Source organism: Coffea arabica, chromosome 8c, assembly GCF_036785885.1.
Source record: "Coffea arabica cultivar ET-39 chromosome 8c, Coffea Arabica ET-39 HiFi, whole genome shotgun sequence".
Taxonomy (NCBI): domain Eukaryota; kingdom Viridiplantae; phylum Streptophyta; class Magnoliopsida; order Gentianales; family Rubiaceae; genus Coffea; species Coffea arabica.
Window position 1 is genome coordinate 33,882,414 of NC_092325.1, and position 23,633 is coordinate 33,906,046.

The following is a 23,633-nucleotide window of genomic DNA, read 5'->3' on the forward strand; positions in this document are numbered from 1 at the left end:
GAGATACCTATATATCTAAAGACATTACTATTATTTGAAACATAAGAAACTGGAGTAAAAAAATGTAACGCAAGACTAGAAGAATCAAGAGATTACTACTAGCACTTAGCGAACAATCTACTAATTAAAGTTTACACGAGAAAAGAACAAATATCTTGAAGGACATGTTTAATTAAGTTCCAAAAAAAAAAGCTCATGAATTGAAACTACGAGTAGCACAATGACCAATGTCTTGAAAGACAATTTAAATATTGAAATTGAAGCGCCATGTATCCATTCTTTCAATTCCTTTTTGGCTAAAGATGATAATGCCCAAAGAAATCTTGGATTATGGAATTAGAAGAAGTGTTTCACCACTTCAACGTTTGTGATCAGTAACAAATCTCTTCAACTTTTGGTCAAATTTTCTTCTAGCTATTCCAAGGCTATATGTCTTGTACCCAATCGCATCATCAATAGTTGGAATCTTGCTTTACTATAGTTTTGGGACGGCATACTTTGAAGAAGTCTGTCAAGAGATTACTACTAACACTTAGCGAACAATCTACTAATTAAAGTTTACAAGAGAAAAGAATAAATATCTTGAAGGACAAGGTTAATTAAAGTTCCAAAAAAAAAAAAGCTCATGAATTGAAATTATGAGTAGCACAATGACCAAAGTCTTGAAAGACAATTTAAATATTGAAATTGAAATGCCATGTATTCCATTCTTTCAATTCCTTTTTGGCTAAAGATGATAATGCCTAAAGAAATCTTGGATTCTGGAATTAGAAGAAGTGTTTCAGCACTTCAACGTTTGTGATCAGTGGCAAATCTATTCAAGTTCTGGTCAAATTTTCTTCTACCCATTCCAAGGCTATATATCTTGTGCCTAATTGCATCATCAATAGTTGGAATCTTACTTTCCCATAGTCTTGGGGTCGGCATACTTTGAAAGAGTATGCCAATTAACAAATAATAAGCAATTATCAGTCAAGATAAAATGATCAATTGCACCTCACACACTACACGTAAAGATGGCCTTTTGTGACTTGTAATATTATGAGGGTCATAAATACAAAATCTTTTATGACACCACTAAGCATGTCACATAAGGAGGAACAAAACTACGTAGTTTAGCAAGTTTTTGTGACTAATACCCATTCAGGTCATAAAAAACCCAACATTATCTTATTTCTTTGCTAAGTCAAAAAAAAAATCCAACGACAAAAATAAAGCATTAAAGTTTCACTTATCATATTTTCCCCTTACCAAATAAAATAGAAAATGTTCTGCCTTTCTTTTCCCCTCTTTCAATTTCTCATTTGCATTTTGCCATTCCTTCTTTCAATTGCCGTATCAATCTCCACATCTCCCTTTCCCTCTATTCAAAAAAAAAGCACGGTAAGTATCCAGCACAACAGAGATAAAGCACGACCATTCCGTCTTTCAAATTTTCTCTTTTTTCCTCTTAACCTTTTCCAATTTTCCTCTGTATCAACTCTGAGAGTTTTTCAACTTTCCTTTGATCGATTTCACTTTGAGTTGAACTGAAACCATTGCAGTGGACGCTTGGGAGTTGAGCTGAAAATTTTCCTGAATCTGGATACGGAACGAGATTCTTTAGGTTTTTAAGCTCATTTTTATTAATCTTTTTTTTGTTTGTTTTTTCTATTTTTTCCTTGAATTTCAATTGTTTTTCTTTACTTTTGATCACACTGTAAATTTGTAAAATAGGAATTTGTTATTACCAGTAGTAATAACCTTCATTTGATAGAATTGACTCCAAAACTATCAAAGATATTCTTAACTTTCTTTGTATTTCATATATGCGATGTTGGTTGCAGGAGCATTGTGAGATTTGCATTGAAGATTTAGTGCTGGTTTGCTTAAGAGGCCTATGACCGTAAGATTTTTTCTGCACTTTCCCTGGCATGCTATGCTTCCATACTGCTGATGTTTACATTCATATTCTAGCTTCCATTAGTAAGTATCAAAGATTTAGAATCATAGTTTTTGTGAATTAAGTACAGAACCAGATCTCTACTTTTCAAGGTGATCTCAGATGCAAGTTTCCCTATGCAAGAGCTTCTTAAAGAGATTTCTTCCAGGGTTTTGAGTTATGCCTAGTGTACAGCTTATCTAATCTATCATTGGAATTGTTGAAATTCTAATTCAATCTTTAGCACTTACTATAATTTTTTTGCCACATGAGCTCTGCTTGAACCACATTGCATCTCATATTATAAAATGCTTACACTACTCTTTGCGTACTCTAGATTTGGAGGTGAAGTTTTAGTAAGCGTTTCAGGTAATTTTTTTCTTTTCCATAAAATTAAGTAGCTATATTTTCAGGTTACCTTAAACTCTGTCACTTTGGTCAGGCTTAATTTCAGCAAAGCCTTGAGGATCAGACTTTGACTATTCATCAAATAAATGGAGCTCTGAAAAATAACTATTGGATATATTGAAAATTTAGCATATCTCGGGCTTAGCATATTCCTGCTTGTACATTGGCAAAATCCTCATTCTTTAATTTAGCTTGGCCCATTCTTTACTAAACTACTATTTTAATCCATGATAGTAATGTTGAAGTTGCTTGATAAACAATTGTTTGACTTTATGATTTAAAGGAAGCAGTAGCAAATTGTCAAAAAAGAATACTTCTGTGGAACACCTTGTTCTGGCTACAAGCTATTTCTTGTACAGAACATTTCTTTCAAATCATCAAAAGATGCTTGCCAGTACAGTATTAAACTTTAAACAAACAACATGATGGCCTACCCTATGGATCAGTTCTTGACATGTTTAAGAGTAGTGACGTGAAAGGCAAAATGTAATGTTGCCTTGTTTCGAAAGCATAACTTATACTATATCGATGCCTTGTAAGCATGTATTGTGCAGCTCTAAATGTGTATGTTTTTAAGTATTCCTAACTAACTACTGGGCATTTATTTTGTGTCACTTAGCTTAGAATTGAATGTTTCAATTAAGTGAAATTGCTGTTGTAATGTTTCTCTTAAGTGCCAAAGCCTTTATGAAATATAGAGATTATTTATCAACATCTAACATATTTGTAGCTGATATTTGTCAATGTCTTATTAATACGAGGAGTTTTACTTAATTTTGTGAGCTTGCTTCATAACTTCGTTGGTTTTCTGTCTTTCCATCAAGAATGCTAAATTCATTCTCTTTCAATTAATTTGTTTATAACAGTTTTGGCAGTTTCTATGGATAAAAGTTGGATCGACATAAGAGATATTCGCTCAAAAGAGTATGTTGTTGGATTTGAGAAATTTTTGGAATTTGCTACAAAAAAACTTGACAGATTATAACTCAACTATATGTTGTCCATGCATTAAGTGTAAAAATAGATACTTCAAAGGCATAAGTGATGTGAAGTTCCATTGTTGTCTTTGGGGATTTCATAAGGCTTATAAAATTTGGGTATATCATGAGGAAATGTATGCATCTCTACATGAAAATCAAAACCATGAATCTATGTCTCATTTTGACTCGGAAGACGATATGGTTGGGATGCTTGAGGAGGGAATGGGCATGCATATTGATAGATAATTTTTAAGTCAAACCTTAGGAGACGATGTCGGACCTAACAATGATACGACAAAGTTTCTTGAATTATTAGAAAATTCTGAAAAAGAATTGTATCCAGGCTGTGAAGAATTTACAAAACTCTCTTTCATCACACACTTGATGCAATTGAAGGTTGAATCTAATTGGACCAACAAGTCATTTACAACACTTCTTAGGTTGCTCAAGAGAGCTCTTCCAAAGCCGGCTAACTTACCAAATTCATATCAGGAGGCTAATTAGATAACTAAAGACTTGGGTTTCACTTGTAAGACATATGATGCATGCCCTAACAATTGTATGTTGTTTAAGGGAGAAGATGAAATGAAAGATAGATGTGACATATGCGAAAGCTCTAGATATAAGGAAGGTAGTAAAGAGATAGCTGCAAAACGAATGAGAAACTTTCCATTAAAACCAAGACTTCAAAAACTTTTCATGTCTTCAAAGACTGCTTCATTGATGAAATGGCACGTAGACGAACGTAGGGATGATGGGATCTTTAGACATCCGGCTGATTCTCAAGTTTGGAAAAAATTTGATAAACAAAATCCATCTTTTGCTGCTGATCCTAGGAATGTTAGACTTGGGCTAGCTACTGATGGCTTCAATCCATATGGTAGAATGAATTTGAGATATAACACATAGCCAGTGATGCTTATAATCTATAATTTGCCCCCTTGGTTATGCATGAAGCAACCTTTTTTCCTATTATCTGTGCTTATTGAGAGTCCCAAAGGATCTGGAAACAAGATTGGTGTTTATTTGCAGCCGTTGATCAAGGAATTAAAATAATTGTTTGATGTTGGTATACAAAACTATGATGCATCTACTGGAAAAATTTTCTTGTTAAAAGCTGCTCTTTTATGGACAATAAGTGATTTTCTAGATTATTCAATGTTATCGGGTTGGAGTACATGGGGTAAGAAGGCATGTCCTCGTTGTGCAGAGGACACTAAGTCTTGTCGTTTGAAGCATTGGAAAAAATATTATTTTATAGGTCATTGCCTATAATCAGAGAAGTGCACCTTTCTCCAATACTTCTATGTCTCAACCTATTCAGCATCATGTGATTAGGTCTCAGTCTCAGTCCAAAATGCTTACATCTCAAGTTTGACTTTTGCATAGCCAATTACAATCATTTTCCCAGAGCTCATCAAGATATGGCATTAATAATTCAAGTATGAAAACAAGTTTCAAATCAGGTTCAACATCTTTTTTTGTGTTTCTAGAGTATGTGTGATATAAAATAACTGACACAAATTTTTCACTTCTATGTGAACAGTTCAATCTGAAAATACTAAATAGGAGCTAGCACAAGTGCAAGTACATCCTCAATGAATAAGATGAATGAGAATAAAGGTGTAAGGGGTCCAACTAAATAGTCCAACAAGTAGAACACAAAAGAGAAGCATATTGTGTATTTAACTGAGGAAGGAGAGATTGTAGGACCAGATAAAGGGTCATTATATAGTAACCTTGGAATCTTGACCCGAAATGACTATAGGGTACCTTTGACTTACCCGTCTTGGACAGAGGTGCCTATTAATATTTTAGATGATCTTTGGAGAGAGATGCAAGTCAGTTTAGTTTTTGCTTTAAAAAAGTGTGAATTTTCAAGTCTTTATATACATATCTATATTAATAACATATTTATATAGGTCAATACTGATTTGCCAAATGAGGCTAGAGAATTGATTCTGAGTAGTATTGGCATTAAGTGGAAGAATTGGAAATACCGAGTGAAGCAAATGTATCTAGCAAACAAAGACAATATTGAGAGAATAGCACAGCTACCTGATGAAAGGATTGAACCTCAACAATGGAGAATCTTGATTTCATATTGGAGAAAGGAGGAAATTCAGGTTATTTTAATGTTTAGCTTTTGACTCACCTTTTAGAGTAAACAGCTAATATGTACATGATTAGTAGTATGATAACAAAGTGACAATTTTTTATGGTCTATGCAAGCAACTATTGTTAACAAGTAATTTATGTGTACATGATTGCAAACATGTTAAAACGAAATAATTTGGAGAAGAATGTGGTTACTCTTTAATTTAATTGGATGATCATGTAGGCAATTGCAAGGAGAAACAAAGATAGTAGGACAAAATTGTATTTTCCTCATAGGACAGGAAGGACTAGCTTCAAGAATATAAAGAGAAAGGTACCTTGTTAGTTGTTTAGTCTTCATGTTCTCTATGCATTTTCCAAATGATGTTCTAACTCATGCTAATAGCCTAGGTGGAAGCCGAAGGTATGGATACATCTCTTGTGAACCTTTTTTGTGTTACACGTGAGCCTACCAGGGATGAAGATACACGTAATCTAATTGTAAGATTACCTATTCTTTTGCCATCATTTTCTTTTTTTTTTTGGTTAGCAATGTCACTGTTTATTCTTATGGATTTCATGTTTTAATCAATTGCTTGTAGACACAACTTAAAGACAGCTTGTCTCAAGTGCCCGAGGAAGAGCAAACTGAGACATTCAAGAACAATGTGTGGGTTGAGCATAGGGGACTGGACACACGAGGTCACGTTAGACGCGTGGAGAAGTATACCTCTGTGGGCCAAAGGCATGTACCAATGAATGATAGGAAGGCGATTATCCAAGAAATAAAAAATCAGATTGTTGAGGAGGTACGAGAGGAAGTATTACAGCAAGTTAGAGGAATGACCTCACATGAATCGAGAGAAGAGATAAGAGTAGAGTTTAGTGCACAATTTGAGTATATGCAGAAGACCATTAGTTTCTTAATGTCGCATTTGGATGTTAATGCCTTACCCATGCTTCTAGATTGGATTTTTGGTGCTTTTCCTAGTCGACAGGTAACGAAGTTTCAGAAAGTTGTCATGTTTGTATTTCATTTCATCCACGTATCTAATATAAACTAATATCTTAAAGGGTCTAGCTGAGTCTACTAATCAAGGAGGATTAAACTTGTGATAGATTTGGTAAGTACTTTTAGATTTTCTCTTCCCTTCTTCATGACTTTGCTGTTGAATACCACCCTGTTGCAACTTGATGTTCTGATTGCTGCATGTTATCTTCTGTTTTCTCAGGATTAGGCAAATAACTAGCTTCACTCAATTTGAGATGCCTTAACTGAGACATCAGCCAAATCTTTGGCAGCAAAGTTGGATGCTTTTCAATCTCTTGCTTGTCCAAGGACCATAGACTATGATTATCTGCAGATTCTAGTGAGTGCAAGGTGCTGACTTTTGAGTGATGGTTAGACTTTTGAGTGTTTGCTTTGTTATGATATGTATAGTTTGTTTTGTTATGGTAGACCAACCATTTATGCAGTGCCATGTTGGGTTGGCATTAATAATCAACCATTTATTTTGCTGCAAATAAATTGTCTTTTTCTTATTTGTCCATCACGTGAGGCTTATGGTTGGATTTCTTTCTAGTTTTGGGCTTTCAAAAAAAATATGAAAACCGGTTGAAAAGGAGAAAAAAAAAAAAGAAGATGCTTTTGTGACTTGCAGTTTTGCTAGTCACAAGGTTTTTGGGTCTCACTTTTAATGGTTAATTAGTGGGTCCCGATAGAACTTGTGACCAACAAAACATGACACAAAAGATCTTTGATGACTATTACTTGCATGTCACAAATAAATTCTAGTTTTTTTTGACTTTTTATTACATTCAAAATGCAAGTCATAAAAAGTATTTTTACAAGTCACAATTGATAATGTGACTTTCATATTCAAGTCATAAAAAATTTGTGACTATTAAATCCGTGACTTTCATATACATGTCACAATGTAGTCACAAAAAGTTTTTGTGACTCTCTGAACCTTTTATGACTATCATTAACAAGTCACAAAAACAGCTTTTTCTAATAGTGACATTCCATAATTTGTGAGTAATGCTATATTAAAATTGAGTTAATTAGACCCTGTTTAGCTAAATTTACTTTATATGGTCAATTAGAGCTCCTTATGACACAGTTTTGCTTATAGCGAAGTCAAGCAAGATCAAATGATGAACAACCTCGTAGATAGAAAAAATAACACAAAGGATAACAATGTAGCCATATATAGACTAAATTATGAAAGAAATATATACATCGACCTATTGATAGCAAAAATAACAAGACAAGATACCCAACAGTTGCAATTTAGGCAATTAATCACGATTCTAATGTTGATGCCTAACTTTTATGTGGCTACATCACATCATATAAAGAAGAAATGAAAATGTAATCCCCAAATAATCACACCACGAAGCATAAATAAACTTGATTCCTTTTTAGTTAGAAGGTTAGGTTCATGGTGGTGAAACAGTTTGACTCACTCAGGAAACTTAAGAAAAGTGACAACATACTCCAACCCATGGAACTAGCAATTCAAAGGTTGCTCATGTAGGTTCACGTCCTTTTGTCTTGGTTCTTGTAGGACCTTTAGCTAAATGACTCTTAGGATATCCATCCACTTGTCCAGTTGAGTCCCTAGAATTCAATGTCTCACCTGCCAAAACTGATTTCTTAATCTGCCAGAGGAGATGGAATTGTCAAAAAAATATGAGTTAATGTTGTTTCTCGGTGTGAATTCATGTATACACATGGAAAAGTGCCTGCAATCACAATAGAAAATGAAGCAATACATACCATTGCAAGTTGTGCTCTATGAATATCACTTGTAAGCTACAAAACCATAAGATGATCAGCATCAGAAAAGCTCTCCAAGCTATATCATAAATCAAAACTTGACCAAAGTGTATAAATTTTATATTAAACTTCAAAGGCAAAATAAGTTATAAACTGCAAAACCATAAGATGATTAGCATCAGAAAAGCTCTTAAGCTATATCATAAACCAAAATTTGACCGAAGTGTATATATTTCATGTTAAACTCCAAAGGCAAAATAAGTTATAGGCTGCTAGCACAAAAAGAGCAATCAAAATGTTTTACTGGCCTTTTGTACATCTTAATCTGATACGAATCTCGTTGGGGAGAAGATTCGTGATCCAAGATCGCTTGTTGGAGTTGACGTCGGATGCAAGAAATGGTAGCAGCGGAAACCCTACGACACCTCTAATCCCTGTGACTACGAACTTGTTGATATTATCTCAACCCGTAATCAAACAAATTAGCGAACCTCAAGCAAGTGTAGAAGGCGCCACAATTCAAGTGTGGTTCTTGAATTGATAAGCCAAACAAGAACACTAGAGTAAAACTCTAAGTTGTTCAAGGGTTGCTTGAAAGTCATGGAGAAATTTCTCACACTAGGTTTTTATGATAAAAGTGTCTACCTTTCTCGATGTAATGTAGTGCCTTATATAGGCTACAAGTAAGAAACCCTAATCTAGTAAGGAAAAGGACTAAAGGTGCGGTGGATATGGGCCCTAATAAGTGACAAAATGGAAACGGAAGTTACGGGCTCAACCCTCATCGGGTTGGGCCTCACGTGAGCTTTCCTTCCTGGGCAGCCCACTCTAGCGAATAGTAATGAACAATATAGCAATCCTACCCTTGGCGATTCTACGTGCAACATGTATTTAGCCAATTATTCAAGCTATTCAACTAATGTGAAAATAACTGACTATGATACTAAAACGGAAACCTTAATCCTCAGGTGTGGCTTCAATGCTCATTACCGGGCCGCTATCACCTTCACTTGAGTGTATGAATCTTTCAAAGGACTTGTGTATGGCCTAAATAAATATATTGAGTTGCTCACGAAGTCTCTTCGCTCGAGCCCTAGTAATGGATCTGCTTGGAGCAAGTACGCGATCCTCAGCCCCTTGGTCACTCGAACCATTGTTGGCGTACCCACGTACCATGATGCTATCATTCCCCTCCCCTTGAAAAGGATTTGCCCTCAAATCAAACGCATCATCTGCATCAAAAGAAGCTAAGTCAGAAACATTAAATGTAGCACTAACTCCATACTCACCAGGAAGATCAAGTTTGTAGGCGTTGTCATTGATGCGCTCCAACACTTGAAAATGACCATCACCCCGTGGTTATAATTTGTTTCTCCTTTGAACAGGGAAACGTTCCTTGCGCATGTGCAATCACACCCAATCGTCGAACTCAAAAATCAGCTTTTGGCGACCTTTGTTAGCTTGCTTGACATATTGAGTAGTTCTTCTCTCAATGTTGACCCTGACTTTCTCATGCAGTTACTTAACAAACTCTGCACGTTTCTTACCATCCAAATGTGCGCGCTCATTACTAGGTAATGGCACTAGATCAAGTGGTGTTAGCGGATTAAAACCATAAACACATTCAAATGGAGAGAAATCAATAGTAGAATGGACAGCCCTATTATAAGCAAACTTTACATGAGGTAAACACTCTTCCCATGACTTCAAGTTCTTTTTGATGATGGCGCGCAACAAGGTATCTAATGTACGATTCACCATCTCAGTTTGACCATCAGTTTGAGGGTGGCTAGTAGTAGAGAATAGCAATTTGGTGCCTAACTTAGACCAAAGTGTCTTCCAAAAATAGCTCAAAAATTTGACATCTCTATCAGATACAATGGTCCTAGGAATGCCATGCAATATCACAATCTCTTTAAAGAATAAGTTAGCAATATGAGATGCATCATCTGTTTTATGACAAGCAATGAAGTGTGCCATTTTAGAGAATCTATCAACTACCATATAAATGGAGTCATGACCATATTTGGATCTAGACAAATCAAGTATAAAATCTATAGAAATATCGACCCATGGTGCACTAGAAATAGGTAACGGGGTGTAAAGGCCATACGGGTATACCTTGAATTTAGCCTTCTTACAAGCTAAATATCGTTCCACCACCTGTGCAACATCTCTCCTCATGTGCGGCAAATAGAAGTGTTCTTGCAGTATGGCAAGAGTCTTATCAACCCCAAAGTGTCCCATAAGTTCACCTGAGTGGGATTCCCTTACCAAGAGTTCTCGAAGTGATCTATGTGGGATGCAAAACCGATTGGCACAAAACAAGTAACCATCGGAAATGAAGAACTTACCTTGCCCAGTGTGTTTGCAAGAAGTGTAAAGCTCAGCAAAGTCACTATCTGGGTATAGAGCTCTTTAATCAGCTCAAACCCTAACAACTTAGCATCTAAGGAGGTGAGTAGAGAGTACCTTCGGGAGAATGCATCCGCAACCACATTAGACTTACCAGCCTTGTATTTAATCACGTATGGAAAGGACTCCACGAAAGTGATCCACCTTGCATGCTTTTTGTTCAAGTTGTGTTGGGCCTTAAGGTATTTAAGGAACTCATGATCAGTGTGTATCACGAATTCCTTAGGCCTTAAGTAGTGCTGCCACACTTGTAGTGCTTGAATGAGGGCATACAACTCTTTATCATAAGTTGAGTAGTTCAGTGCAGCCCCATTAAGTTTCTCACTAAAGTAGGCAATAGGCCTCCCACCTTGGTTCAACACAGCTCCAACCCCAATACTTGAAGCATCACAATCAATTTCAAATATTTTAGAAAAGTCAGGTAAAGCAAGTACAGGTGCATGTGTGAGTTTGTGCTTTAAAGCGCGAAAAGCCTGCTCTTGAGAATCTCCCCAATGGAAGTTCTCATTCTTCTTGATCAACTCGGTTAAGGGCGCAGCAATGGTGCTAAAGTCCCTCACGAATCTCCTGTAGAAACCCGCAAGTCCATGGAAGCTCCAAACATCACCCACCGATCTTGGTGTTGGCCACTCTTGGATAGCTTTCACCTTTTGGTCATCCACCTTCATTCCCTGCGCACTTATAACAAACCCTAGAAACACAAATTCATTAGTGCAAAAATTGCACTTCTTGAGATTGGCATAGAGCTTCTCTCGTCGAAGTACATCCATAACAGTCCTAAAATGCTCTGGATGTTCATCATAAGATTTTCTATATATTAGGATATTGTCAAAGTAAATAACCACAAATTTTTCTAAGAATGGATGCAGAACATGGTTCATTAACCTCATGAATGTACTAGATGCATTAGTTAGCCCAAAAGGCATCACTAACCACTCATACAATCCATACTTAGTTTTGAAGGCAGTTTTCCATTCATCCCCCTCCTTAATCTTTATTTGATGGTATCCACTTTTGAGATCAATTTTGGTAAAAAATACAACCCCATGTAACTCATCAAGCATGTTATCTAAGTGAGGTATAGGGTGGCGATACTTTACCGTGATGGCATTTACGGCTATACAATCGGTGCACATTCTCCACGTACCATCTTTCTTGGACACCAAAGTGATTGGGACAGCGCATGGGTTTAAACTCTCACGTGCCCATCCTTTGCCAAGCAATTCATCCACTTACCTTTGCAACTCCTTAGTTTCCTCCGGGTTGCTCTTGTGAGCTGGCCGATTTGGCAACGAAGCTCCAGGGACGAAGTCTATTTGGTGCTCAATGCCTCTAAGTGGTGGTAATCCACTTGGCACGTCCTCGGGAAAGATATCAGCATATTCCTGCAAAAGAGACTTAACCTCAAGAGGTATGTTAGTATCAAATTCATGCACATTCAGAGCTACTTTCTTGCTAACAAGCATAAGAAACGGTTGCTCATCCCTCATTCATTTCCTCACTTTCTTAGCTTTTATCAGGAGCATTTGTTTTCCCTCGGATTTTACCTCACTTGTCGAGCTATCTATAGCCTTTTTCCTCTCTTTTTTTGCCTCGGCTTTCTCATTTTCTTTCTTTTTTACACTATACTTCTCAAACTCTTGTTGCAATTTCAATTGGTTCTCATGCACTTGTTTTGGAGAAACGGGAGATAGGGTAACTTTCTTACTATTGTACAAGAAACTATACTTGTTAGTCACACCATCAAAAGTTACCTGCCTGTCAAACTGCCACGGCCTACCAGTATAATGTGACTAGCCTGCATAGGTACTACATTACATAATACTTCATCAGAGTATTTATGAATTTGGAAGGATATAAAAACTTTTTGGTTACTCGAACCTCCCCAGAATTGTTGAGCCACTGGAGTTTGTAGGGTCGCGGGTGATTCCTTGTAGGCAGCATCAAGTTGTCCACCATGAGTGAACTAGTTACATTTGTGCAGCTCCCACTATCGATAATCACACTACAAAGTGCTTGGTTGATGAAGCACCTAGTGTAGAAGATATTCTCCCGTTGAAACTCGCCCTCCTTAACACGTGCAGTTAATGCCCTCCTTGCAACCAAGGCGGTCCCAAAATGACCGTCGGGTGTACTAAATTCCTCTTCATTTGGTGACTCACCATCACTACCTCCTTCAAGTGGTGGTATGCTTTCGTACTCAGTTTCATCCTCACTCACGATCTCGTCATTTTGCATCATAATCATAGTCCTTTGATTGGGACATTGACTAGCAATATGGCCTCTACCTTGGCATTTGAAACATCGAGTATCACGCGCTCTAGTTTGTGCCCTAAGCTCCTCAAATTTTGGAGTAGAAGAGGATGGTTTACCAACACTAGAATTGCCCACCTTATTTTTCTCGAATCTCGACTTTGGCATAGGAGTATTTGGCGAAGACCGAGAATCATTCCGTGGTTGGAATGGGTGATTGGTAGAGTAGGTGGTAGCGTTGAAATTCGAACGAGTAGTACTCCTTCTCTTGAGCCTTTGCTCGACCTTAATGACCTTGTCTACAAGCTCATGCAACTCCATATAGTGTTGAAGTTCCACTCGTTCAGCAATATCAGGTCTTAACCCGTTCAAGAATCTCGCCATGATGGTTTCGGGATTCTCTTGTACATCCGCCCTAAGCATCAGGATCTCCATCTCCTTATGGTACTTATCCACACTCCGATTGCCCTGAACTAAGATTTGTAATCGGTGGTACAAGTCCCTAGTATAATGTCCAGGAACAAAGCGGGTGCGCATCATGGCTCGAAACTCGGGCCATGGAACGAGCTCAGGTAGCCCATTTCTTCTTCTAGACTTCTTGATTTGGTCCCAACAAACCACCGCGTACCCAGTGAATTCCATGGTTGCCAACTGTACCTTTTGCTCCTCGATGTAGTTTTGCCAAGCGAAGACCATTTCGATCTTGGATAATCATTCGAGAAAGGTCTCGGGATCGGACCGCCCTTTGAATTCAGGGATTTTCATTTTGATCCCCTTGAATACATCGGTAGGTCCAGTTGGGTTCCTTTACCTTGGCCGAATGCGAGGTTCCTCGTCATCATCATCATTGTTGGAACCATCGGACTCCTCTACGTCTCTTCGCCTTCCCATGGACTTAGAAGTTTATGGTGTTCCAGATGCTCGGAGTTGCAGCAACTCATCTTGAATGGGTTCTAGCATGCGTTGGAAACGCCTCTCCATTTGTTCCATCATTTGTTTAAAGTCCATGGGACAGGATACTCCTTCGTTTCCACTAGACATGGAGTCTCGAATGTACCTGCAAGGGTTAGTAACAAAGAAAGGGAAAAGAGAGAAGAAATGTTTGTCTCCCCTCTTTTTTCTTTTCACTTCACTCTCTAAGTGTATACTCTCACACTCGTGTATGGTCACTCAGATCACTCTAATGTTCTCACCAAAGATTTTCTCACAGCCCCTTGCAAATCTTGAAGAAATTAGAATTCCTCAAGTGCTCAAGTGTAGTTCAAAAATCAAGTTCACACTAGAATTTGAGATTCGTAAGAGTGAAAATTTTTCTTGGAGAACAAAATTAGGGCACTAAGAATGGAGTGGTAGAATATATTCAAGAATAAACATTGGAGAAAGACTTGACACAAAAGCTATAAAAAAATTAAGAATGACACTCGAAGACTCTAACCGACACGAAAGTTGGTCCTTTCGCTTGTGTTGTATTCCTCGGTCAGCTTACCAACCAAGGTTACCACATGCGTGTTAGTTGAACGGAGAAAATGAACGACTCAATAAACGACTCAAAGGCTGACCACGGCTCAATAAACGACTCAATAAATGACTCAAGCCTGAATTTTACGAAGCCTAGATGAGACACTATGGACGTTGGCTTGCTGGAATCTGGTCTTGCTACTGCCTTGGGTTCGGACTGGGGGTTTTATAGGGTATTGGTGCTTGTTTGGAATGCTCAGGTGTAGGGAGGTGGTATTCCTTGATGGTAATTGATAATGGTTCACAAGGTATGGTAACCGACGTGGGGAACAAGAGCTAGTGGGCGGTTGGTCTTTGTTTTAGGGAGCTGGTTTGTAGTGCGGCTATCTAGATAACAAGGTGTAGTGCGGCTGGTTGGGGCTGTTTTGGGGTCTGTTTGTTGTGCAGAGGTGCGGTTCAAATGCCAAGGTATCAATATGGGTAAGTGGGGGCTACAAATCAGGAAGCAATAAGAATGGAAACCCCTTTGGATTTAGAAATCAATCAAGATTGGAAGTCTTCCAGCGGCTGTCTCTCTCTTTTTTTTTTTGTTTCTTTGCTTTTCTAGATGTTCAGTCGACTATGTTCCTCTTCCCAAGTGCTCTAGGATGGCACCATAACTAAGATACAAACGTTCCTTTGGCTGCTGTGTTCGTTTTTTTTCTTTTTTTTTTTGCGCAACAGCAATTTCAGATGAACACGGGCTTTCGTTGGGCAGAATTTCCCAGGTCGGTCCGAGTTTAAGTGCGGCTTGTTTTGATGGTTTTTTTTTTGGTAAATAGGTAGGCTAGGTTTTGGTTCCCAAACGGGTCAAGGTTCAGCTCCAGGTATAGACCAACCTTTAGCAATCAAGAGTTGCAAATCAAACACAAAATTTCCAGCAAATAGCTTCAAGAACGTCGCTGCAAGTTTTCCAGATTTCAAAGGTTCAAGAATCACTTCAAGAACTCCAAGAAATCGTGAAGTTTTGCTTACGAAATTCAAGAACAAGGTACCAATATTCTCCTAAATAAATGAATAACTAAGACACGGATCAAAACATCTTTAGAACGAACTGCAACTCGACAAAGAGACACGAGCAGAAATTGGGAACTACCAAAACGGCAACTCCGCGACTTGGAAGGAATACTAACTAGAATTTTCTTGCCCCCCCTTTGTTTTTTTTTTTTGACTCAGGTTTGAGACTTAATCACAAAAGCAATAGACACAAAAACTGAACAATGGACACGCACAAACAATCAGGGAACCATTCGGACAGACTTGTCAAAGCAAGTGCGGCACGGACCGAACTCCTATGACTTGATGTTACTAGCACCATTTGATTCTTCAATTTGCTGGTCCCAAGCGGTGGAGAAAACAATCAGCAAGACACGACTAGATTTATTCACATGAGACTCAGCAAAAATTGGCAAAAACAAGGCACAGATTGCACAAGGTTCAATAGGCACAGAAATATGGAAGCGACAATAAGAACACTAGCGGTATGGGTTGGTTTCTTTTTTTTTTTTAACAACTGCTGGAATCACACACCACCAAACCAAACACAACACACTTGACTTACAGAAATTCCAGGAATCGAAGATGACAACAAGACAGAACCAAACAATGACGACCAGACTTGAAAGCAAAGGAAACTCGCGGCCAGGAACTCTCGGCCAGAATGCAACGTACACAAATTTTTTTTTAAACTACCGAGACAGACACAAATTAAGGCACGAAAAGAGGGATAGCGATGTTACCAACAACCTGGCTTTGATGCCAGCTGATACGAATCTCGTTGGGGAAGAGATTCGTGATCCAAGATCGCTTGTTGGAGTTGATGTCGGATGCAAGAAACGGTAGCAGCGGAAACCCTACGACTCCTCTAATCCCCGTGACTACGAACTTGTTGATATTATCTCAACCCGTAATCAAACGAATTAACGAACCTCAGGCAAGTGTAGAAGGCGCCACAATTCAAGTGTGGTTCTTGAATTGATAAGCCAAACAAGAACATTAGAGTAAAACTCTAAGTTGTTCAAGGGTTGCTCGAAAGCTATGGAGAAAATTCTCACACTAGGTTTTTATGATAAAAGTGTTTACCTTTCTCGATGTAATGTAGTGCCTTATATAGGCTACAAGTAAGAAACCCTAATCTAGTAAGGAAAAGGACTAAAGGTGCGGTGGATATGGGCCCTAATAAGTGACAAAATGGAAACGGAAGCTACGGGCTCGACCCTCAACGGGTTGAGCCTCACGTGGGCTTTCCTTCCTGGGCAGCCCACTCTAGCGAATAATAATGAACAATATAGCAATCCTACCCTTGGCGATTCTACGTGCAACATGCACTTAGCCAATTATTCAAGTTATTCAACTAATGTGAAAATAACTGACTATGATGCTAAAACGAAAACCCTAATCCTCAGGTGTGGCTTCAATGCTCATTACCGGACCGCGATCACCTTCACTTGAGTGTATGAATCCTTCAAAGGACTTGTGTATGGCCTGAATAAGTACATTGAGTTGCTCACAAAGTCTCTTTGCGCAAGCCCTAGTAATGGATCCGCTTCGAGCAAGTACGCGATCCTCAGCCCCTCGGTCACTCGAACCATTGTTGGCGTGCCCACATACCATGATACTATCATAATCTCATCTCCACTGAATCCCAGGAAAGTCATATTCCAGTTTCTTTTTGAATGAAAGCATTGACAGAATATTAAAACTTGCATTTGATCAACCACCATGAATGGAATTCCAAAACTAACCCAAATGTAGAAGAATGTGGCAGATTTGCGGTGCTTAGCCAATGAACAACCAAATGTCGTCATCTGGAATTCTGCAGGGACCTTTTCTTACATGAATCTTCCTAGATGAAAAATTTGTTTTGTCTTAATTTCGGATCATTATCTCAAACTAAATTATGGTAAGTATCTACTGCAGTTCAAGAAAATAAATCAAATACAACCAAACGACATTTTTAAATAAAAACATATGTTTACTAATTTCTTAACAAAAAAGGACTTTGCAGAAGACAAACAAGGGCAATGACAGGTGCAAATATCCATATAACTGACTAATTGATTAGAGGAACACTATGACCAATGATGAATGAAAAGCATGACCTTAGTTCTTATAAACATGCAACAAACAAAATTATCCAAATACTCTTGAAATACACTTAATAATGAGCTATTAACGGTTTGAACATTATTAAACTATTAAAAGTTTGAACAACACAGCAAATGCAAAACCATTTTCCACAATTTTTCATTTAAAGAAGCATATTGACCTGAGCATGAAGTCTTGCTGCTGCACCTCTGTTGGCTCAAAATATTCAATTTCTTCCATCTTGCATTCAGGTCTACAACTTTCTTCATCCAAAACTACCTTTTGCGGTAAAAGTTTCATTTATAGTGAACTAATATTACAAAAGTCAAATAGTTAAAAGGAAAAAAAGGGCAGTGGATATTCTAGTAGTTCTAGAAAATTTACCACGATTGATGGAGGATAAATGAACTCTCTAGTTAAGAGAAAATCATTCTATGCAATCTCTTATATAGTCCTATAAACAAAAGATGCGCAAATAGCAATCAGCTTTGAAATGAGTACTAATCTTTCAACTACTTGTACATAAGGAGTATGCTCTCACAACTTCTAACATCATAAAGAGAAAATGCAATGGGAAAATGCAAATGAAGCTTAGATCTGTACTAGCATAAATACTCGGTGCTATTTAATCCAATTTTTCCCTTTCTTTGCCTCACACTTCCTTCAATGGGATGGTTTAGAAACATTGATTCTCCAGTTACACAATTTAACCAAGAATATGACATAAAGTCCACAAATAATATTCACCTCCTAGAATTATAAAAAAATTTATTTTAAAGTTTAGTGTCTTCTTAGTCCCAATATACACCAATCCTCAGTGAACCTTAAGACTAAAACATTCTAAAGTTAATTGAAGAATTACACTTTAGTAAAGCTTTTAAAAGCATATTTAGTACATCCACAAGTTCTGTCAATTTGGAAAGCACAAACTGTAAAAATTGCTTCACATACAAGGAATCACTTTCTACTACAAGCAAAATGCAAAATACTAAAAGGCAAAGTTAGCAGAAAAAAAAGCACAAAATCAAGTACATGAGAATCCAAACCACTAAGTAAGGAAATTGTATATTATTGGCAGAAACAAGATACTTCATCTTGTTTGACCCAAAACAATGGTAGAAAAACAGTATAATCAAGGCTTCAATTATTATTAGCCAAGGTAAAAAGGTTAAATAAAGAGTAAAAAATAATTTTAAAAAATCAGTAGGTAGGGCAAAAAAAATAAAGCATAAGAAGCTAAAGAACCAAGCAAAACAAAAAGCTATATATTTCCATTATGGTGCTTTTATTTTGGTTGATTGAAAACCAAGGGGCCAATTTATATTAGCTAAGGTAATGAAAAAAAAAATAAAGAAAAGGGGATTTAAAAAATCTATAATATTCTTCACTTTCTCGCCTAATACATAGAAGTATTGTTAAGGTTGGCTATTTTACCAAAAAGGAAGGACAAAATGGCATTTAGCGTTACCAAACCACAATAGACATGACACCATGAAAAAAATCAGCAGGCAAGGAAAAAAATAAATGCATAAGAAGCTAAAGAACTAATAAAAAAATGTAATGCATTCTATTATGGTGCCTCTGTTTTGGTTGACCCAAATCCAAAGGGCCAGATGAGATAAAAAGGTAAGGAAAAAATCCTGAAAAAATAAAGAAAAACAATTGCAAATATCAAAATGAAAAGGGAAGTAAGAAATATTTACCCTACGCAAATAGTTCCAAAATCAGAGTAATTCAGGGGAGAACTTATTTTGCCTCACAAAATAGATGCAAGAATAAAGAAAATTGGTTCACAAAAATCTGTAATATTCTTCACCAAAAACAATGTTCAGGTTAGTCTTTTAAAGGTTAAGAAAAAGAAAGGAGAAAATCACATTTAACGATATGAAACCACAATAGACATGAGAAGATGAATCCTCCCAAATTTTATCGAAGGCTTAAAAGGCAATAACGCCAAATTAGCATAATCAAAGATATCCCTACCAAGAACAAACGATGAACAAACAATAGGCAACTTGAAACACATAGGGATTATAGCAGCAATCTTCTTACTGACGAGCCAAATTCCAGTAAAAAGATTGCAAAAATCAGAATGGAAAAAGAATATAAGAACAAAAGCAATGAGATGGTTAACCTAAGGAAATGGTCCCAAAATAAAGCCGAAAATGATCTATGCAATGGCTTGAAAGCAAAGGAGGAATAGAAATACCAAGTGCAAGTGAGGCTGAAGCGGTGACAAACCCGAGAAGAGAAAGGGAAAGGAGGGAGCGGAGGAAAGTTTTGGGTCAATACCTCAAACCCTAGTCAATCAATCTCCTAACAACAATCTTCTTATGATTGATGAGAACGAAGACGAATCTGGAAGAGGAAGATCTCGAAAAAGATGAAGCCAAGTATTCTAAGTGTTAGTTGGGACTTGGTTGTTGGCTTCAGTGGTACTGTTGAGCGGGCTGAAAATGATATTTGTGTAGGAGGGATGATCGAGGTGGAGGTGGTAGTGGTTGTTATTGTTAGTGGTTTGGGGGAATTGGGGGATCTGAGGAGTGGTAGTCGAGAAGAAGGAAATAATCAAGTTTTCTGTTCCGTAGAGAAGAAGAGGCAAGGAAAGAAAAGGAAGCGGAGGCTGCGGAGCTCCAAAGTAGAGCAGGAACATAACGTGTTAAAAAAACCCTAAGCTCTGCACCTTGTGCAAAGAACATAACATATTAAAAAAAAGGGGCGAGCGACGTGTGCAGCATGTGGAAGGACGACGAAAGAATTTGGCTAAATCTAGTTTGCTCTTTATCTACTTATATTGATAAAGTTGTGTAGAGTGCAGCAAGCTGTGACCATATTTATGTGTGCACTCATATAAAAATTGGATATAGGACCGCGTAAGACGATAAATCTCTGTTTTAGCACCTCAAAGCATCTTTCAATTACGTTTTGAATCGATGAATGCCGACCATTGAATAGTTGTTGTGGTGAGGAAAATCCACGTTGACCTTGTGCAGCTTGTCGAGATGTTCCACGATATGTTGCAAGAAATCCAGGAATGTTTCTGTATGCTGGGTCCACTAGGTAGTAATTTTCTGTGAACACAAGTATTGAAGGACAGAAAAAATGACTTGACTTTAGACCTCATTTATTCACATACTATATTTGCACAAAACATTGAGAAAAAAACGAGTGTACCTGGTGGAGACATCAAAAAAAGTATAGGTCCTGTTAGTATTTCATCCAAGACATATGTATCGTGAGCACTCTCTTCACAGCCAGCATAAATATATGAAAATCACAAATGACTAATATATTTTGAGTTCTTGCCCATGCCTATTCATGTATGTCACTTGCTCTCTAGGTGAAAGATGTGCTGGAACATATGTACTATCCATAGCACGTATAGCGTTCTATAGATTTGATATATGGGTTAGTTGCAATGTATATAATTGTATATATGTGCTTGAACACCTAGAATATATTCTTGCTCTATCCAATAGTAATATTGTATTTTACTATTATAAATTAATGTAAAATTAAACTACCACAAATCACTGGGCGAATCTCTGATCCGTGTAAATCTTTGAATAAATCTTGTTCTGACATTTGGATGAATGAGATGTTTCCCTAACTCACAAAACCCCTATAGTATGTCATGAATGTTCCTGTATATATTCTTCGGGGAATGCTGGAATCGCTCAGCAAGGCAACGCATACAATAGTTGTGGTTTAACAAAACTAAGATCATACACATTGCCTCTTCTATAAGGATTCTTTTCTGGGGGTGTTGCGGGACATATCCCCCACTGATAAGAATTTCACATAAACGCATGAAAGAATCCAATGTGATCTTTCAGTTCTCTAGTACTCTTGTTGGATGGCCGTGAATCACTTCTTACACATAATCTCTTCCTTGTAGCATGCTATTTCTACATGATAGAGGCAATATATATCCAACAACTCATTCAGCCATAGGGTTGAATAGTATAATCATTGCCCATTGGATTAGTTGCTAGTAGTTGTTATCATCATCATAATTTGATGAGGATCTCCAAGTATTCCAATTGCCATCCATGCTTTTGATGTTACAATAAATGAAACCTGCAGTATAATTTATTAAGGGAGTAGCTATGGTTACAGAATGAATCCACAATTTTATTTTACCAAATAGTTAGTCTGGACCAAGATAAGATTTCTCGCTAAAAAAGATTAACAACTAGAACCTACCAAAAAAAAAAAGATTAACAACAAGAACATGCCTAAAAAAAATTAACAGCTAGAAGAATTATTTGTGTATTTGTAACCTTCAAGCAATAAAGGTTCACAACTAGACTTATATTTGCGCAGTCCAACATAAATTTGAACTTTAAGTGCACAAGGACTTCACTAACATTCGACCTTTATCTTAAAGTCACGTATTCTCTTTGATCAATAATGTTTTTGTGTAGTTGAAACAAAGCTTAAATTCAAAATGTGCCCTTGTAATGTTATTTCGACAGTAAATTACCGTAATGTTCACAAAACACATAAATTGTCTCCTTTAAATTATGAAAAGATGAAAACAAACTCTTTCTAGAAGCATGTGCATTGGATTGTATTTGTAGAATCTTTTCCTTATAGTTACAGAATGGTTGCCTTTAAAGATGAAAGCAAAAAGATTTTACAAACATATGGCATAGAAATTAAAAGCGGTATTATCAAATTATTCACCTGCGCTAGGATATGGGAAGCCCGTTGTCCTAAGGTCCGTTGGCGATATGAATTTGCTTAACTTCAACTTTGTTTGGCGTCTTCAGGTAGGAAGCAACCATGAGTTTATAACATTTGGGATAATTTCAGAAACCTCCCTTGAGGTTTCATGAAATATCACCTAACTCCCCTAAACTTTTCAAAATCTCACTTAGCACCCTTGAAGTGATAAGAGGGTCATATACTAATATCAAAGGTGATGAATTGTCAATAATACCCTCATATTTAAATTTTCTGAACTTGTTTTTCTTACTCTAAATTTCCTACTTTTCTTTAACAATGTCTATACATACATACATACATACATACATATATATATGTATGTATAATTGAATTGCAAATGTCAATGAAATATTCAATGCATTTAGAGAAGAATAACTGCAAGTTCTTTTTTTTTTTCTCTTTTTTGGTGTTTCACAACTTTATTTATTTATTTATTTATTCCTATTCCTGTAGAGCGCAAGAGAAATAAAGTAATTGAAACTCCAAATAGTTTTTCAAATTCTGACTTTTTCTATAATAAAATTTTCATATTTCACACCCATAAAAAAAGTCTGTCTATTTTGAGTAAATTTTTTAAATTTCATCTATTACTAAGTTTTTTTTGCTCAAATATATGATTTTACGTGCTAATTACCTTCAACGCTATGAAAGGTTCTATTTGTAGAAATGGTTTAAAAAATATTATTTGCTTTTACTATCTCTTCCTATTGTAGCAATGACTATTGACTGTAACATAAAATCTTACCAATTTTCATCTCTTCATTTTTAAGATGGTTCCAATTTAGTAGCTTTTTTCCTTGGTTTGTAAAATGTTCATTTTTTTATAGCCTAAGGGTATTAAAGGCACTAAAATAATCTTTCTCCTCAAACATGAATTTTTTAATATTACTTTTGGTTAGAAGAGCTTCCAATGTTACCAAAATGTCAATTCAAAAGGTGCTAAGTGAGATTTTGAAAACCTCAAGGGAGCTAGGTGATATTTCATAAAACCTCAGAGGAGGCTTATGAAATTATCCCTAAACATTTCATGGTGTAGACAGTTCTTAGAGGCTACAGCTATGAATAGACACGACGAGTTGGCTTTGAATTTGCCTATAAATAGTACATTGCTTGTCCTTTATCAGTGAGTAGACGTAAGTAACCAAATAAATGGACGAGGGAAAATGCTGCCAAGCTAATCTCTATCATGTCACTGCTGCCTTATGTTGGGAATAATTGCAACGAACTGGCAAATGTTGTGACAAAAATTGGCTTCAAATCGTGATAGAAGATCACATTCCTTTAGGCTTTATTTGTCCAGTATGACGTTCAAAAACCTTGGACAAATATCCTTTAGGATAAGATGAAGTTTGTTTGTCTTACACTCTTGCACAAAGCAAGACAAACCCTTTTGAACTAAGGAGTGCTTTTGAGAGAATATACAGTAATAGAAAAGTGATTTTCTGCAGCAAACCACTCTCTA

General features: G+C 36.9%; 2 protein-coding genes and 1 long non-coding RNA gene across 3 annotated transcripts; 2 read left to right on the forward strand and 1 right to left on the reverse strand.

The window, feature by feature from the left end:
• Positions 1–1,315: 1,315 nt before the first annotated feature.
• Positions 1,316–5,742, forward strand: LOC140013267 (uncharacterized). Its single transcript, XR_011820344.1, has 3 exons — positions 1,316–1,606; positions 1,827–1,885; positions 5,651–5,742. It is a non-coding gene; the product is annotated as an uncharacterized lncRNA (long non-coding RNA).
• A 68-nt stretch (positions 5,743–5,810) lies between these two features.
• On the forward strand, positions 5,811–6,640 carry LOC140013266 (uncharacterized). The gene is made up of 3 exons (XM_072062471.1): positions 5,811–5,907; positions 6,009–6,404; positions 6,481–6,640. Exons 1-3 carry the CDS (start codon positions 5,833–5,835, stop codon positions 6,520–6,522), a joined length of 513 nt encoding a protein of 170 aa, XP_071918572.1. The 5' UTR covers positions 5,811–5,832; the 3' UTR covers positions 6,523–6,640.
• A 2,762-nt stretch (positions 6,641–9,402) lies between these two features.
• On the reverse strand, positions 9,403–13,552 carry LOC113705910 (uncharacterized). The gene is made up of 6 exons (XM_072062787.1): positions 12,485–13,552; positions 12,358–12,401; positions 11,840–12,058; positions 10,543–11,413; positions 10,310–10,411; positions 9,403–9,420 (listed from the first exon to the last, which is right to left on the reverse strand). Exons 1-6 carry the CDS (start codon positions 13,550–13,552, stop codon positions 9,403–9,405), a joined length of 2,322 nt encoding a protein of 773 aa, XP_071918888.1.
• Between the last annotated feature and the right edge of the window lie 10,081 nt (positions 13,553–23,633).